Source organism: Drosophila sulfurigaster, chromosome X (assembly GCF_023558435.1).
Source record: "Drosophila sulfurigaster albostrigata strain 15112-1811.04 chromosome X, ASM2355843v2, whole genome shotgun sequence".
NCBI lineage: Eukaryota > Metazoa > Arthropoda > Insecta > Diptera > Drosophilidae > Drosophila > Drosophila sulfurigaster.
In genome coordinates this window covers 32654086-32669409 of record NC_084885.1, presented here as the reverse complement: position 1 = coordinate 32669409, position 15324 = coordinate 32654086, and the positions used below count along the sequence as shown (strand labels likewise).

The following is a 15324-nucleotide window of genomic DNA, read 5'->3' as shown; positions in this document are numbered from 1 at the left end:
TTGGCGCCCTCTGGTCAACGCAACATGTTCGAGGCGACCCACATAACGAAACTTTGCATCGAACTTCTTCTGTGCTGTAAGCTGGAGTTAGCGCAGCTCTCTTCCTCTTGGCTTTGTCTAGCTTCCACCTCCCCCTGCTAGTGAGTCAGACAAACAAACAAGTGCTGCACCCCTTAAAGGAAACCTTGAGAACCCAGAACTGTAGTCTGCAGTCTGGTTCAAGAACATCAACAAAGAAGTTCCAACAAAGAGGAGTTCACATTAAGATGCGCGACGTGTCGCACATGCAACTCCAACTACAGCTGTTACTCATGCATGTAAGTAAATTCCCATTGTGCCACTTTAATGATCAGATGATAAGATTAGAGCGAGCTGGCAACAACAATGCCAAGTGCTGTAAGTTAAGATTGAGGTTGATACACCAGACGATAGATGGCGCCAGCTGATCAATGCTAGGCTCAAATTGAGATACAATTAATTGTTGCATAAACTGCCCACTAGATGGCGTCAAAGCATCTCAGACAGTCGAAAGAGCATTAACATTAACGGGATTGGCTTTATTTTGATAATATGATATATGTATATATATTTTTCTATTTATATTTGATGCGCAGCTGCAAGAATTTACAATTTATATGCATTTTCGTTATTAATTAAGTGTAAAATCGAATTCGCATTCGATTTGTGGGAATGGGACTTGGAATCTGGAATCTATAGCCCCAGTTAAAGATAAAGTTACAGTTTAAAAATGAATGAAAAAAAAAAAACACTTTCAACTCTGTACAAACGTGAACGTGTTGCGTGTGTTTCGCTTCTTTCTCTACAACAAACGACGACGACAACAACATCATTAATGTTAATGGTAATATGGAATAATACTCAAAAAGAAAGATAAACATACAGTATACAGATTACATTACAGTAGTTGTGTTATATGTAGTTGTAGTATCATATTATAATATATAAACAAATTGCATAACAAGAGGCGAAACAAGAGACACAGAAAAAAAAATAGTTAATTAATTATTAACGACACGATTCAAAATAGAAATTGATTGCGTTTAAAAAAAAACAACAACAAGAACACGATGTCTGTTGTCCCACTCAATGGGGAGCTTAGAATATAGGGATATAGTTGTCGATCTTGGCACGATGCTTCTGGGCAACGCACTCGGCGATCCAGACAATGTTGCGGCACTCCTGCTCCTTCAGCTTGAGGTACGCATAGAAGACGCCAAAGTGGAACTGTTGCAAGAACGCAAACACATTGAGCTTCACCTCGTGCTCGAAGAACTTATCCTCGAGCGTCTTGTCACCGGGATTGTTGCCGGAGCCATCGAAGAGTGCCGCATACTCGGCATAATACTCGGCCACGGTCTTCACCTGTTCGTAGTCATCGGCGCGCGCCAACGCGGCCAATCCATCGGGATACATCTTGCCGCAGTTGGGATACAGCTTGGCACGATCGTCCTTGGAGAGCTCCGTTCCAAAGGAGTTGATGGTGATGATGATGGCCCGACGATCGGCCTCGAACTAAAAGCAGAAGCAGAAGGAGACAATAGAGATGGCAAATCACAATAAGAAGACAAACAAAAACTTACAGCGAGAATCTCGCACATCACATCGGCTGTGGAGCCGCCCATGTTCTTGCAGAAGTTGTAGAACGCCTCGAGATATGCCTTGTAGAGCGTGTTACGAATGATTTCGATGTTCATCTCATCGAGATCCTGCTCTGAAATGCAGTCGACAAAGAACGGCGCCAACGGCGTATCGACCAGCACAGCATTGTAAAGCTCGGCCGGTGTGGATGCCACATGGATGGCCTCCATCTGCTCAAAGCTGCCCAGTGGATGGCACTTGGGGATCAGCTCAGAGATGGGGCGCTGATGCAGCGTGCCCGTGATGAGCAGAATGATGTTGTCGATCATGTAGCCATAGGTGATGAAGTCCAGGAAGTTGGACAGCGGTTCGACGGCGTGGTTGCGCATGTGCTGGAACTCAATGACGAGCTTCTCGCGCAGCTTGTCATCGATCACGGAGACGGAGAGCGGCGAGGGTTCGTTGGCCAAGAAGCTGCCATAGTCGGTGCCCTGCAGATGCAGCTTCAGATCTGTCAAGGGAATGAATTCAATGTGAAATCAATGCAATCAATTATTTAACGAAAAAAAAGGGGGGAGAAGGGGACATGATTGAACCAGTATATATATACTTATATTAACTAGCACCAATCAATCACAAGACAAGCTTACATTCACATACACACTTGCATAGTAGTTACATGCAAACGCACACACACACACACACACACAAACAGCTGCTGCCCTCGACTGATAGCAGCGCTGCTTGCGTCGTCGTCGTCATGTGACTCAAAACACGGGCGTAGCAATGGAACCGAACTAAAGTGGACAACTCACCTTCCAAGGTCTCGCACTGCACCAGATTGAGGTAATCGGCCTGCTTGAGGATGCCGCACTTGAAGCCGCGGCACAAGCCCTCCAAGTAGCCGTTGTCAACGTTGAACATGAATCCAGAGCTATCCATTATTGTGACGCACACACACTAACAACACCACACACACAGAGAATGAGAAAATGTTGGGGAAATCGAAGAATCGTTGAAACGCTTTCGCTGATTGCTTCCTTCTGCGACTGCTGCTGTTGCTTTTAAGGGAGTTTAGCAATCGTTCGGCTCGGCTGTTTGCTGGCTAAATAAACCGTAACTTTTGCAACTTCGCAACCTTTTTTTCTCTTCTCTATCGATCGACAAGTCATATGATTGCAACTCCTCTTCTTCTTCGCTTTTTTTTTCTCAACGTCAGTGAAAAGCACTAAAAAATCCACATGTCAAATGACCAGCGTGGTGCTGCCAACTTGTGCATGCGCATTGCGCACTTGTGCAGTTGGCAAAGCGGCGCATAGTTGGCAACGCGTTGTGGCGTTGGCAACGCAGTGCTTGGTGCAGCCCTGGTTCATTGCAGTGTATTAGCGTTTTTTTGCTCTAGCAACCATTGTCTGTAATGACTTAATAAATATTGAAAAAAACAACGAAATAATAATTATGTCATTTACACGACTTTTTAAACGCATTTGAAAATATATCACAAATGAAGAGTAACCATATTGCTCTTTTCATGTTACCTTCATTTTGGTATATTTTCTCAGCTTTAAATAGTATATTTTTAGACATTTTGATTGTGGCCACATCTCAGCACAGTTAAATAGAAGCAGTTTTTAAGAAAACGGTTTGGCTGCGAGAAAATATAATTATTTAATTAGTTAAATATTTATAAGTGCGTGTATTGAGTGTAGCATGGTGCGATTATTTAAAACATACGTCAAAGGCGCAAAAGTGACTAGTGAAAGTGACTTAAATATGTATGTATATGTAAAATTTTAAATACAAAACAAAGCGCAAATGGCCGTTGTGCCGTTATTCGCATAGTGTGTCAGAACAGAAATTATAATTATTTTATTAGTTTACAATTTATAACTGCGCATATCAAATGCAGCGCGGTGGGAATATTTAAAACATACATTGAAGGGGCCACAAGTGTCTAGTGAGTGTTTTAAACATTTGAACGTTTGTAAAATTTTAAATGCTAAACAAAACGTTAATGGCCGTTGTGCCGTTACTTGCCTGTGTGTGAGAGCAGGACGCAAAAGCAGCGCATTTGCGCAGAAAGTCATGCGATGCTTATAAAACTGTAACGAATTATCGAAAGTATGTGGTGTATATCGATACATCTACAATTAGTTCCGTTGAATCTTTGAATGCTTGTTTATCTTTTGTTTTTTTTATATATATGTATATATGGTACATAAATAAGCTTTAATATGAATGCAGGTTGTGATAATTATATATTTTTTTAATTATTGTACATATTTATATTTTAACAGGTGCATATAGTATTCAAACCAGATAGAAAAGAACGCGTCCCATTCTACTCAGAGTAATGTTGGGGCTTTATAAGTTTTCGCTGGCCGGGCTTTGACTCGCTATGCAGCTTGGGAGCGGTATTCTCGTCATAGGTCTTGTAGTAACAGGCGAACCACATGAAGATCAGCATATCGACAAACATCAGGCCGGCAAAAAGGAAGAACTCATTCGCCTGCGACTGAAAGAACTTCAATTCCGCAACCACCACCACAATGATATTACCAAAGGCGACCGTAAGCAGCCAGAAGGCCTGGATTAGCGACTTCATGCTGCGCGGCGCCTGCGAATACGAGAACACCAAACCCGTTACCGAGAACATAACCTCGCCCAGCGTCATCACCACATACTGGGGAATCAGCCAGAGCATGCTCATCGAATTGGGCTCCGTCACCTCGAACATGCGTGACACGAAGCCATTAGCGCTCTCCTGGCCAATGACGAGGGCATAAACACCGCCGGGACGCAGACGCTGCTGATGGATCAGCACCTGGCCATGCAACACCTCGTACTCGATAGTGTTTAGCTCGTACAGATCGTGATGACGAGCGAGCAGCTCTAAGGCAGTGTTGCCTGTCTTGACTTCGCGCCATATAATACGTGTTGTGGCTGGCAAATTGGCCAAGGTGCGCACTAAAGCCAGCGATTTGTTGGACTTTTGCAACTCATCCTCATACCAGTGTTTGGTCACGCTCTGTTGTGGTCGCAGGAACAACGTGTGCGCCGTTGCCTCACTCAACAGCTGATTGCCAGAGTCCAACTGTGGACAGCCTGCGGACAGGAGATTGACAGATTGAATGGGGTAAGTGCATCACATATTTTGTTACCTTGTGTCAGTGATTCGATCGTATAGTCAAGGGAGAAAGTGCCGTCTAGATTTGTGGCAATGTTGCCACTTGAGTAAAAGTCGATGCCCTGCAGGGTGAAGTTGAGGCCAGAGCCAATGTTGGTGCTTACCCGGTAATTGCAGCCGTGAATGCCGCTGAAGATGCGCACTTGCGTGCTGCCTTCCTCGGGAATGACCGGATAAGTGCGCTGTGAAGATTAGTTAGGGGAGGATTAAGGAGAGGGTGGAGAAAATATTGATTGTTTATGTTTTAAATCAGACTTTCAATAGATCTTTAACGGAATTGTAGTTTAAAATCATTTCTTTTGATTGAACTATCCATTTTATACACTTTAGACCATAATCATTTCCTTAACAATAGATCTTTAACGGAATTGTAGTTTCAAATCATTCTTTTTGATTGAACTATCCTTTTTATACACTTTAGGCCATAGTCATTTCCTTAACTCTATAATAAGGTTTTATTTTGCATTGCATCAGGGAAATTCATTATTGCACAAAATTTGTGGCTATAGTCTAATCGTTCTAGTCGAGAAATAACATTACAAATATTATAGAAATATCAAATAATATATAACTGTTAAGGAGGAACACACCCTCAACTTTAGAGAAACTCTGAGACTTGGCAGCAATTAGCACCTTGACGTCAAAAAGATTGTGCTCACATACAAACACAGATAGGACTGGATAGATTGTAGATAAGATAGAACAGCTTAAGATTTGAGTGCCGAAGAGACAAACAAACGAAGCGAAACGATACGAATTGAAAAGGAAGAAGGAGAAACACATGTACTTATATGATTACAAGTTTCTTTTATTTGTATTTAGATTAGTTTAGTTAATACGTATGTCTTGTCATATATATTCAACAAACAGCTCGCAGACGCGAGCAGAGGAGCTTCACTTACATTGTAAATGGACACGCACAAGGAGTGTGGGATTAGGATTAGGATGGGAAATAGAATGGGAATGGGAATGGACAATTTTGATATAATACACAACATAATTGGGCGGAGAACATGAGCTCTACTCGTTGACCTCCAGTGCCTTGTTGGGAACGCCCGTTGACAGCGGTTCGATCTGTTTATTCGCATCGCCGGTCAACGGTTCAATCTCCTCGTTCTTCTTGTTAGGATCGTTGGGCTTGTAGTTGTACGCCATGAACATAAAGATCAGCATGTCGATGAACATGAGACCGGCGAATAGGAAAAATTCACTGGCCTGTGAATCGAAGAGCGCTGCTTCCGCAATGATCACAACAATAACATTGCCAAAGGCGACAGTGAGGAGCCAACATGCCTGCAGCACAGACTTCATGCTGGGCGGCGCTTGGGCATACGAGAACTCAAGACCCGTCACCGAGAACATCACTTCTCCGAGGGTCATCACAACATACTGTGGTATGAGCCAGAGAATGTTCATTGAATTGGACTCGGTCACCTCGTGTAGCGTCAGCTCATAGACGCCAATGGGATTCTCCTTGATGAGGAGCGTATAAACACCGCCGGTGTGAATGCGGAAGTTACCGTAGGGCGTACCGTCGATGTACACATCGTAGTTGTTGGAGTTCACTCGAGTTAAATTCGTCTCGGTGGCCTCGTAAGAGTTCTTGCTGCTCACCCATTTGATCTCACGCTCTTGCACTAAATTGGCCACGGTACGAACGAGGGGATAACTGTCGGAGGGTTTGTTCACAAAGTCCTCCTCCCAGAAAGTTGCAGGGCCTGTTTTATTCCCCGAATTGAGGAACAAGGACCAGGCGGTGTTGTCGGTCAGGCGGTGAGTGCCACCCTCATATTCGGGACAGCCGGCTCCCGGCGTGATTGTGTATTGCAGATAAGTGGGCACATCGTTTAGCCAGACATCAGTTTTTGTGTAGACACTAGAGGGCTCCACATCGAAGCTGGGAATACTGGTCAGATTGGTCTCGAAATGGTAGGCGCAATTCTCGGTGTTGTAGACGCGCAGTTGGGTGTTGTGACTGTAGGGCAATACGGGATAGGTTTTCTACATCGACAGCGACAGCAACAGCAACAGCAACAGCGATAGCGACAATGGGCGTGCAATGAGACGAAAAAGAGACAAAAAAAAGATAGAAAGAGTGTAAAGCAGGAGAAGATAACAGCAGCTGTAACAGCAGTTGGTGCATAGTTGACATCGATACGAAGACGCAAGACGTTAGTGATGTAAGCAGACTCACCTCCAGATTCAACTCCACAATGCCGGAAATGATAAACGCAATGCCAGCCAAAATGCCGCCCATGGTAAGCTTTTGCAGTGGACGCCGGATGCCAACAAGTCGCAAAGCGGGATAAAAGGCGACATCGTAGAGTGGAATGAAGACAAGAATAAGCAACGGATTCAGCACCTGCAGCTGATCCGGTTTCAGATCCCACGAGCCCATGTCGCCGTCCATGCGTGTGGCCTGGAAAGTCCAGCGGGAGCCTTGCTGATCGAACAGTGCCCAGAAGACGGGCAGCGGCAGATAAAGGAAGAGGACACGCATCAGCACCTTAACATCGTCGATCATCTGGCGATCGTACTTCTTATCCGCATAGTCGAGCCAGTGTTCGCGTGGATTGGTCTTCTTCTCCTTGCACTTAGTCCTGATTGCTGTCCAGATTGTGCTGCTCACCAGCACCACCATGTTTCCTGCCGGCGGTTTGATCTTGTACAGTGGTCGACCGAGAACAAAGATCAGCACGGAGACAATCATCAGAATGGCGGGTACACCGAAGGCCAAGGGGAAGCAGTTGTTGTCATCGAAACAATGGACATCCTCACGCAAAATTGGCGTCACTGTTGTCGAGATCAATGAGCCCGCATTGATCGAGAAGTAGAAGAGCGAGAAGAACGATGTGATCTGTTTCACCTGCTCGGGGACCTTGAACTGATCGCCGCCAAATGCGGAGACACAAGGTTTTATGCCACCCGAACCGAGCGCAATGAGCGCTAAACCGAGTATGGTGAACGTTTCCACCGGCAGATTTAGGGGTCCAATAGCGCCGAGAGTGAGAAGAACCGAGCCACAGATGTAGACGAGGGATAAGTACAATATAGTCTTGAATTTGCCCAGCCAGGAGTCCGAAATAATGGCACCAAATACACACAAGAAGTACACAAACATGGTAAAAACGTGAAACACAACAGTCGCCGTATCTTCGGAGTAGCCCAATTGACGGCTCAGATAGAGCACCAGGACAGCTGCAAGGAAACTTTGTTTTAGAAAAGGAACGGACGCCAGGAATATGAAGGAGCAATTCGAGGCTACTTACTGCGCATGCCATAGTAGTTGAATCGTTCGCAGAATTCGTTGCTGATGATAAAGAACACGGACTTGGGATAGGGCAGTTTCTGCAACGATGATCAGAGAACAGAGTTAGAGTCTGGTTTGGTCTGGTCGGGTGTGGGTTAGCGATGTCCAATATCGATGTGAACTTACCTTTTCCTGACCCTCTGCCTCGACAGCATTAGAAAAGTTATTACTCTCGACTAGTTCACCGCCATTTTTCTTTGGCTCCTGCGGCGATTCGTCTACGTCGGACAACTTTCTGGCTTTGCCATTCGTTGCCGGCTCTGCCTCAGATAGAGGCTCGCTTGCTGCTTCTGCTGCTGGCTTGGTGGCCTCAACAACCTCTGATTTTGTCTCGGGCTGATCAGCTACCGCAGCTGCTGGGGAGGTAGTTGCAGGTGCAGGTTCTGCAGCAGCATCTGTGCTGGCCTCTGCGGGTTTGATTTCTGCAAGTGTAGAGAGAATAGTCCTTGGGGATTAGAGAACGTTCCCGCTTGGTCAGGATCAGAGTGAGAGAATCAGTATGAGGCAAAGTAGTAGTAAAGAGAGCCACCTAGAAGCGGAACTGTCTCCGCCGGGTTCGCCATGATGATTGCAAGCTATCAGAGCAACACAAATTGATATTGTCTCAAATTTCATCAGAAAGCGAAACGCAGATCGCCTTATACACCAAATCTCTTCATCTGAATTGAGATTTGTTGCGCGTAACGCGCCCTGCTTAGCACTTGACTAAGATCTTATGATCTTACTCGCATATAATGAACGTGAGTGAGAATTTGATGTGTGTGCTTCATAAATCTATAGGCATTTGGCTTGTCACTTGTCACAGTCACAGTTGCTGGCTGTCACTCTATATATAGTCCGGGTCTGGGTCTGTGACTGAGACTGAGACTGGGATATGGGGTATTTATGGATGTTTGCCATCATAAATGGATAACGCATGTTGAATGCATCCCATAAATCTTCTGCTTTAATGTTTCGGTCCGTTTGGCGAATTGAATTAGCAGCCAGCTTTCGATTGTCAATCTGTTGTCAGTGCCGTAGCAGGTAGCTTTCAATTGCTCCATAGCAAGCAGCTAAGTTGCTAGCGTACACCCGGAGTTCTATATCAGTCAACTTTCGAAAGCTTCGTAGACGCAGTTGAGAATGCGCACGTAGTTTTATGGCAACCACTTGAGTCAAGGACGCTCACTTCCTGCCAGCTTAGCCAACAGCCTCCAGTCTACACGCCCTCGCTTCCCCTGGCCAGTGGAGGGACGCTAAGTTAATCGCTTGTCGCCCGATAAACATTTATTGTTATTGCCTAAAATAGTCGCACATAGTCAGGGAGTTTAATGTCGCATCACACATTGGGGCCATAAACAAGCGAACGTCCAAATAATGTGGAGCTACTCCAATTTTAGTGGCTCCCCCAACCCCTCTGCCCGGATGCCTAAATGATTACCCGCTGAATGGCATTGTTATGAGTGCTCGTATGCATATCAGAGAAGTGCTTATCAGCCTTGGTATCGCGTTGCGGCAAAATGTTTGAAGTCGGGGCAGCCAACATGTCGCAGTCGCAGTCGCAGTCGGAACTATCAACAAACTTGGCCGAAACATGTTAAATTGAAATAAAACATCGCAAATGTGAATGCGATTGTAAATTTATATGCGAATTGAAATGTGAATGCGAATTTAAATTCGAATGTGTGGCTAGCCCAATGCCCAATGCCCAATGATAGGGACATTAACAACACATTGTCGCTGTCGATTGCCGATTGACGCTGATAACTCGGTTAATCGATCAGTTTCATTCATAGAACTTCAGGGCCCTCAAGTAGGCCAATGTCGTATGAATTGCTCGATTATCAAATGAAGCTCCTTGGCTATGTATTCATTCATAAAAAATCATCTCTACGAAACATCACAAAATAATAAAAGGAAATAAATGATTTTTGAATATTTCATACTACAACTCGAAGTTAAATTGGAATACTAGAACGAATGTAACAGGCAGTAGGAGTCATCTACGATCATATTAATATATTCTTTATTATATTATATATCCATGTCCGTCTATCCGTCCGCCGTGTAAACATAACTATTTTTCGACAGCAGTTGTAATGTTTGCATGAAGATCAAGTTTGTTTCGAGTCGACAAAAATCGAATCGGTATAGAGTATATATATAGTACAATATATATGTATAATAACTATAGTATTTGGCTGTGATCGGATAAAAATTTTAGATGTCATTTAGAATAACTTGTGTATGACAATTTGACTGATAGATATTTCAATCGATTTATTTTGAGTGTTGTATAATTTCATTATACCAAATGTAGCCGTTAGTATTTCTGCGGTATATTAATTTGGTATTTTTTAGATAAATTTGGCCGATAATCTCTTATAGTTGGTACTCTACGGTATATTTTGAATGCAGTACTACATAAATATACCGAATATATCCGTTGGTATATTAATTTGGTATATTTTAAAACAAATATGGCACTGCTTTGCTTTTTTCAAAATAGGTAGGGTATTTTACAGTTGAGCACTCGAGTATAGCTTTCTTATTTGTTTTTTACTGCCAAGTTGTTCTATTTTTAAATTACATGGGGAACAATCAATTTCGTAGATGACTTCCAGGTGCTAAATCTAATTTGTGGTCGAGTAATAGGCAGGTGAAATAAAGAAAGGGTGTCGTATAATAGGTATATAAAAGCTTAAGCCTGCAGCTTCGCCCACGTTGATTTTGTTTTTATATAAGTTTTTTATGTGGTTGCTAATCAAGTGCATCCACGTTTAATGAGGAAAACATTTAAAAGGTTGCACTTTCTAAGTTTAATCAGTGAATGAAAGAATTGTGGAGGACAATTGTATATGCTAACTAATTCGATTCGATTTCTTTTTTGATTCCTATTATATAGAAATGTAGTGTATGAATATATCAACAAAACAAGACTAAGATTTTGTAGCGTGCATAATTTAGAATAGAAGAAACTGAGTTTTGAAATTGGAGTATTGAACTCGTGTTCAAGTTTTGCTCGTCAGTATATAGATACCATATATATACCATATAGTATATATTATTTTGGAGGCGGACGTGCGAGTGGGTATAATGAGTGTTCTCGCTAACTAGTACCGACTATATTCGACATCCATATCGATATGGAATCGCTTTGTGATTACCACTTAAACGAACAACTAGAGGGTCGTAAATTTCTAGCAGCTGAGTTCAGGTCTATATATACAGCCACACATATATATTATGTAGGTATATCTTTGCATAAGAGTATTTATTGCATATGACGGGGTGATTTTGGCGAGCGATTGTCGTTGGTATCAGAGAAATCATCTATCGTCTCTCTATCAAGCATTATTGGGCATTGACGGTTATCCGTATGTTTGTTAACTATTGTCGCAATTGCCTGCTGTTGGCGTTTAACTGATTTACAAGCGATTAAGCCGACGCTTTGTGACTCTTGCCATATTTATTGGATCCTTAATGCCAAGTGCGATAATATTTCTAGACAAACAACAACAAAAAAAGAGTCAGACCCCTTCTCCTCTTTTATGGTACGTACTTTCCCGCTCAGCATTCTTCGTAATACTCGCAATCGCAAATGTTGCAAACTTTTTGACAGATACAACACTCGCACACTCTTGCACAACCAACTGATTGACTTGTTACACTTAATTGCTAGGTTCAGGTACAGATACAACGACAACAACAACACAATAGCAATAGCAAAAGCTTATCGGTAGCAGTTCTCAGTTTTTGGCAAGTTCTGCCGGCGGATGTAATGATTCGACTCCACTCGACTTAATTACAACTTTATGGTTAATGACTAATTGAGCAGCAGCTAGTCAAACTGTGTGGAGTTTAGGGTATGCTCGACAGAAGTAATACCCTGTTATTCGCATTATTCGATAATTTTTAAAGCAAGTCTAAAGAATGAAAAAAGAACCTACCTATCCATGTTTCAGACTAACTTTATATCATTATCATTATCATCATATATGCATCACAGGGTATCTTGGCATCATAGAGTCAGAGATCCACACAAATCTGAGCATTTGCATCCGCATTTATAATAATGCAACTCTCAATAGCAGTCTCTGAGCGATTCGTCAGCCAGATTGCAACAACAATTAGTCATGTGGCTATCGGAAATTAGAATTAGCTAACACCCCGTCACTTGTGGTGGGGAATACCAAAGGCAATTATTCCTAATGCCTTTAACAATATAGCCAATTTTGAAGTTATGGCCCCGTAAATCTGATTGCAAATGCAATTGACATTTACCGGCGCCACCTGTGTGCTAGAATTGACGTGCTCTAGTGGATAGTTAAAAGAATACAAAATACTGCATGGTTCATTACTATTGATAGATCAATCGATCTATTGATTAGTTTCGTCAAGTTAAAAGAATACAAAATACTCGACAACTGATTACTATCGATTGATTAATCGATCTATTAGATACTTTCATCAAGCTACGAGGAATACAAAACACTCGAGAGCTTATTACTATCGATCATGGTTCCATCACGTTAAAAGAATGCAAAATACTCGATAGTTGATTACTATCGATCGTTTGATCAATCGATCGACCGATCGAGTGCTGCAAGTCATCAAAGTACATGCCATAAGCCAAGCTGTGCCTATTTTTCCAAATTTGGAATTGGTTTGCGAAAGCGAAACGCGCAGCCAACTCGAGCTACAGCAAAGTCACGCTATGGTGCACCATCATCATCCTCTAAACACTTGAACACACGGCACTTATCGCTCTCGTTCTTTGGCGAACGATAAGATTACCGCAGTACGATAGATTTGCGGGTTCTTGGAAACTATGCAAACTCATCATATCAAAATTGCAAAACGATGAATTAATAGCTAATCGCCTATTATATTATTGCAGATACTGGCGAATCTAATCTGCGTGTTGAGCATGATAGTGGAATAGATTTACAGATACACAAACAGTTCGAAACTCAATCCGTAATTTATCGATAATTGCAGAGTCCTTTTAAAGGGTGGGCAGGGAGGTTTATCGTTAAAGTTAAATGAACTAATACCATTATCATTATCCGGCATGTTGATGTCGGGGCTTCTTGCTCTTCAAATCGGGTTGTATTCACTTCACATCCGTTTTGCGACACTTGAAATTGAAGAGAAAGAGAAATCAGAACTCGATATTTTTGCAAAATTTCCGAAAAACAAAAAACACAATTGAATCAAAAATTCCAAAAAAAGAAACAATTTGTGTGAAACATAAAAAAATATAAAACAGGTCGAAAAGTAAACTCATGGGACGTTCAACTGAATAAGTTATTCTCTTTTTTTTTTGTTTTATTTTTTTTTTTTTGGTTTTTGATCGTAATTAGCACGTAAAGCGGTCACCGAAAAGGAAGCTCGTAAAGCAAAACAATAATTAAGTATCATGAAAAGTTGAAACAACAAACAAGTGAATTATTTAGCGTTCATTATAAAAGTTCGACCGAATTAAAACAAATTGCAAAGAAAAAAGAAAACAACCAAAAAAAACAGTGAACACAAATAACGAGCTAAGTTTCGGTTACTTTAGCAACTCACATTAAAATAAACATTTAAACATAGATGCAACGGCAGAGCACAAACAAAATGAATCGAAACGAAATCGTAATCGATAGGAACGCGAAGTCGAAGCGAAGCGATGCGCGTCCAAGTCCGCCAACGGCGATCAACTGACTGATGTCCGATGTGTGTAAGTCAACTAAGAAGCCGTCGCGTCGTTGTTAACGTCAGCGTCGCAGTCAGTCAATCATTAGCAGGCAGCGACTGCGAGACGAGACGAGACGAGAAGCGACGCAACGCAACGCAACGCGACTTCGACTTCGACTGCGACTGCGCGCGTGCCGTGTGAAGGCGTCGTCGCTGCCTTTCCCTCCTCCCCCAAACAGTTCTGCTCTTCGTCTTTTTCGCCCACCTGCCTGGCCATTTAGGCATTAGCCATTAATCGTTTGGGCTGTGCAATTGATGGGGTACTTGGGAACTTGGATTGTAGCGCAACGTGTACAATGCTGATAAGCCGCAACTCCGTTAGTTGGCTTATCAGCTTATCGCTACCGACCAGCTGAAGTACTCGCACTTATTTATAATGCCCGCCCGCGTCCTTCACAACTTGCGTTAATTTATGGGCCAATCGAACCGGTCGAAAGTCTCTAAAGCCTCTAATCCAGCACAGATCTCAGTGGTAGCGCAAATCATCGTCGATAGAGCATTGCTCATCTCTATTTAAATCAACTAAAGATGAACTACAATCTAGAGATCATGAAAGAAGCACATACTATCGATATAGTATCGTTGCACATGCATCTTTTAAATATATAAATCCTTCTCTAATCGTCTTCGCTATAGAAGAATCGACACATCAACATCTATTTTCATCTCTGTGCTCTCCATATACATATATAGAGTACTTGACAAAGGGGGGAATCCAATATCGGGGCAGGCTGGTGTTATCTGGTAAACAGCAGCCTCGTCGTCGTGTCGAGAGTCGTGTCTGCGGCGTCATTAATTAAATATTTTCGTGTCAATTCATTGCTTATCTCAACTAGTTTAGATAATTTCCAAGATATCAGAGTGTAGTATATATATGTGTGTGTGTGTGTGAGATGCGTTTATGGTGTGCAGCGCAGTAGAGTTTTTTGTGAGGTTATGTCACACAACTCTCGATTCCCTTAGCCCATAAATATTCACACTCTTTAAAGTTTTGCCAATCCTTGATCAGGTGGGGCATTTAGTGACTTAATCAATTGCGATCAAATCAACTCGTTTCTAGTTTCGAACCGATTCCATTTCGATCCCCTGCGCGACAACCGATTTTGTTTTATGAACTTAATCGTTCTACCGATAAGTGTGAATAGTATTTACGATTGCGACGCTATAATAATACCCACAAAGATTAACACATGCCGCCCAACGCACAAACATATGTAGATGTGTGTGCGTTGTTATATGGGTAAAAAAACATGACTATTGCATTGTGTGACACTGTTATTAGGTGCTGTAAGCGATTTATTAACCACTTTGTTGTCGTTTTCATTTTCCTTTTTTGTTTTTTGTTTTTTGTTTGTTTTTTTTTGCTGTTATTTTTGCTTTCGATTTAACGATTGTCATTTGGTCATGAGCTCTCGACTATACCAACTTGAGACTTGACTTGAGATTGCACGCCATCAGGGTGTTATTAAGTATTCGATTCGAATATATATGAATGGATTGAGTAACA

General features: G+C 42.3%; 3 protein-coding genes across 4 annotated transcripts; all 3 read right to left on the bottom strand.

The window, feature by feature from the left end:
• Positions 1-536: 536 nt before the first annotated feature.
• On the bottom strand, positions 537-2797 carry LOC133849362 (V-type proton ATPase subunit d 1). The gene is made up of 3 exons (XM_062285392.1): positions 2415-2797; positions 1602-2110; positions 537-1533 (listed from the first exon to the last, which is right to left on the bottom strand). The coding sequence occupies exons 1-3, from the start codon at positions 2539-2541 to the stop codon at positions 1117-1119; spliced, it is 1053 nt and encodes a 350-aa protein (XP_062141376.1). The 5' UTR covers positions 2542-2797; the 3' UTR covers positions 537-1116.
• A 1041-nt stretch (positions 2798-3838) lies between these two features.
• LOC133848811 (solute carrier family 15 member 1-like) lies at positions 3839-5784 on the bottom strand. Its single transcript, XM_062284505.1, has 3 exons — positions 5689-5784; positions 4761-4968; positions 3839-4704 (listed from the first exon to the last, which is right to left on the bottom strand). Exons 1-3 carry the CDS (start codon positions 5782-5784, stop codon positions 3941-3943), a joined length of 1068 nt encoding a protein of 355 aa, XP_062140489.1. The 3' UTR covers positions 3839-3940.
• Positions 5574-13812, bottom strand: LOC133849359 (peptide transporter family 1). Of its 2 annotated transcripts, XM_062285388.1 has the most exons (6): positions 13650-13812; positions 13133-13215; positions 8223-8518; positions 8056-8134; positions 6981-7984; positions 5574-6787 (listed from the first exon to the last, which is right to left on the bottom strand). In XM_062285388.1, the coding sequence occupies exons 2-6, from the start codon at positions 13149-13151 to the stop codon at positions 5807-5809; spliced, it is 2379 nt and encodes a 792-aa protein (XP_062141372.1). In that variant the 5' UTR covers positions 13152-13215; positions 13650-13812; the 3' UTR covers positions 5574-5806. The 2 variants fall into 2 exon arrangements, with proteins under 2 accessions (XP_062141372.1, XP_062141371.1); XM_062285387.1 differs by lacking the exons at positions 13133-13215; positions 13650-13812 and adding an exon at positions 8626-8674.
• Between the last annotated feature and the right edge of the window lie 1512 nt (positions 13813-15324).

Excerpts from the sequence above, each read along its gene's own strand:
- LOC133849362 (XM_062285392.1), bottom strand. The coding sequence starts at position 2,541 with ATGGATAGCTCTGGATTCATGTTCAACGTTGACAACGGCTACTTGGAG. Across the intron at positions 2,111-2,414 it reads GCAGTGCGAGACCTTGGAAG|ATCTGAAGCTGCATCTGCAG; the intron begins GTGAGTTGTCCA and ends TTCCCTTGACAG. Across the intron at positions 1,534-1,601 it reads TGATGTGCGAGATTCTCGCT|TTCGAGGCCGATCGTCGGGC; the intron begins GTAAGTTTTTGT and ends TTCTGCTTTTAG.
- LOC133848811 (XM_062284505.1), bottom strand. The coding sequence starts at position 5,784 with ATGTTGTGTATTATATCAAAATTGTCCATTCCCATTCCCATTCTATTT. Across the intron at positions 4,969-5,688 it reads TGTGCGTGTCCATTTACAAT|CGCACTTATCCGGTCATTCC; the intron begins GTAAGTGAAGCT and ends TAATCTTCACAG. Across the intron at positions 4,705-4,760 it reads GATCGAATCACTGACACAAG|GCTGTCCACAGTTGGACTCT; the intron begins GTAACAAAATAT and ends TCCTGTCCGCAG.
- LOC133849359 (XM_062285387.1), bottom strand. The coding sequence starts at position 8,659 with ATGGCGAACCCGGCGGAGACAGTTCCGCTTCTAG. Across the intron at positions 7,985-8,055 it reads CAACTACTATGGCATGCGCA|CTGTCCTGGTGCTCTATCTG; the intron begins GTAAGTAGCCTC and ends GTTTCCTTGCAG. Across the intron at positions 6,788-6,980 it reads TTGTGGAGTTGAATCTGGAG|AAAACCTATCCCGTATTGCC; the intron begins GTGAGTCTGCTT and ends CTGTCGATGTAG.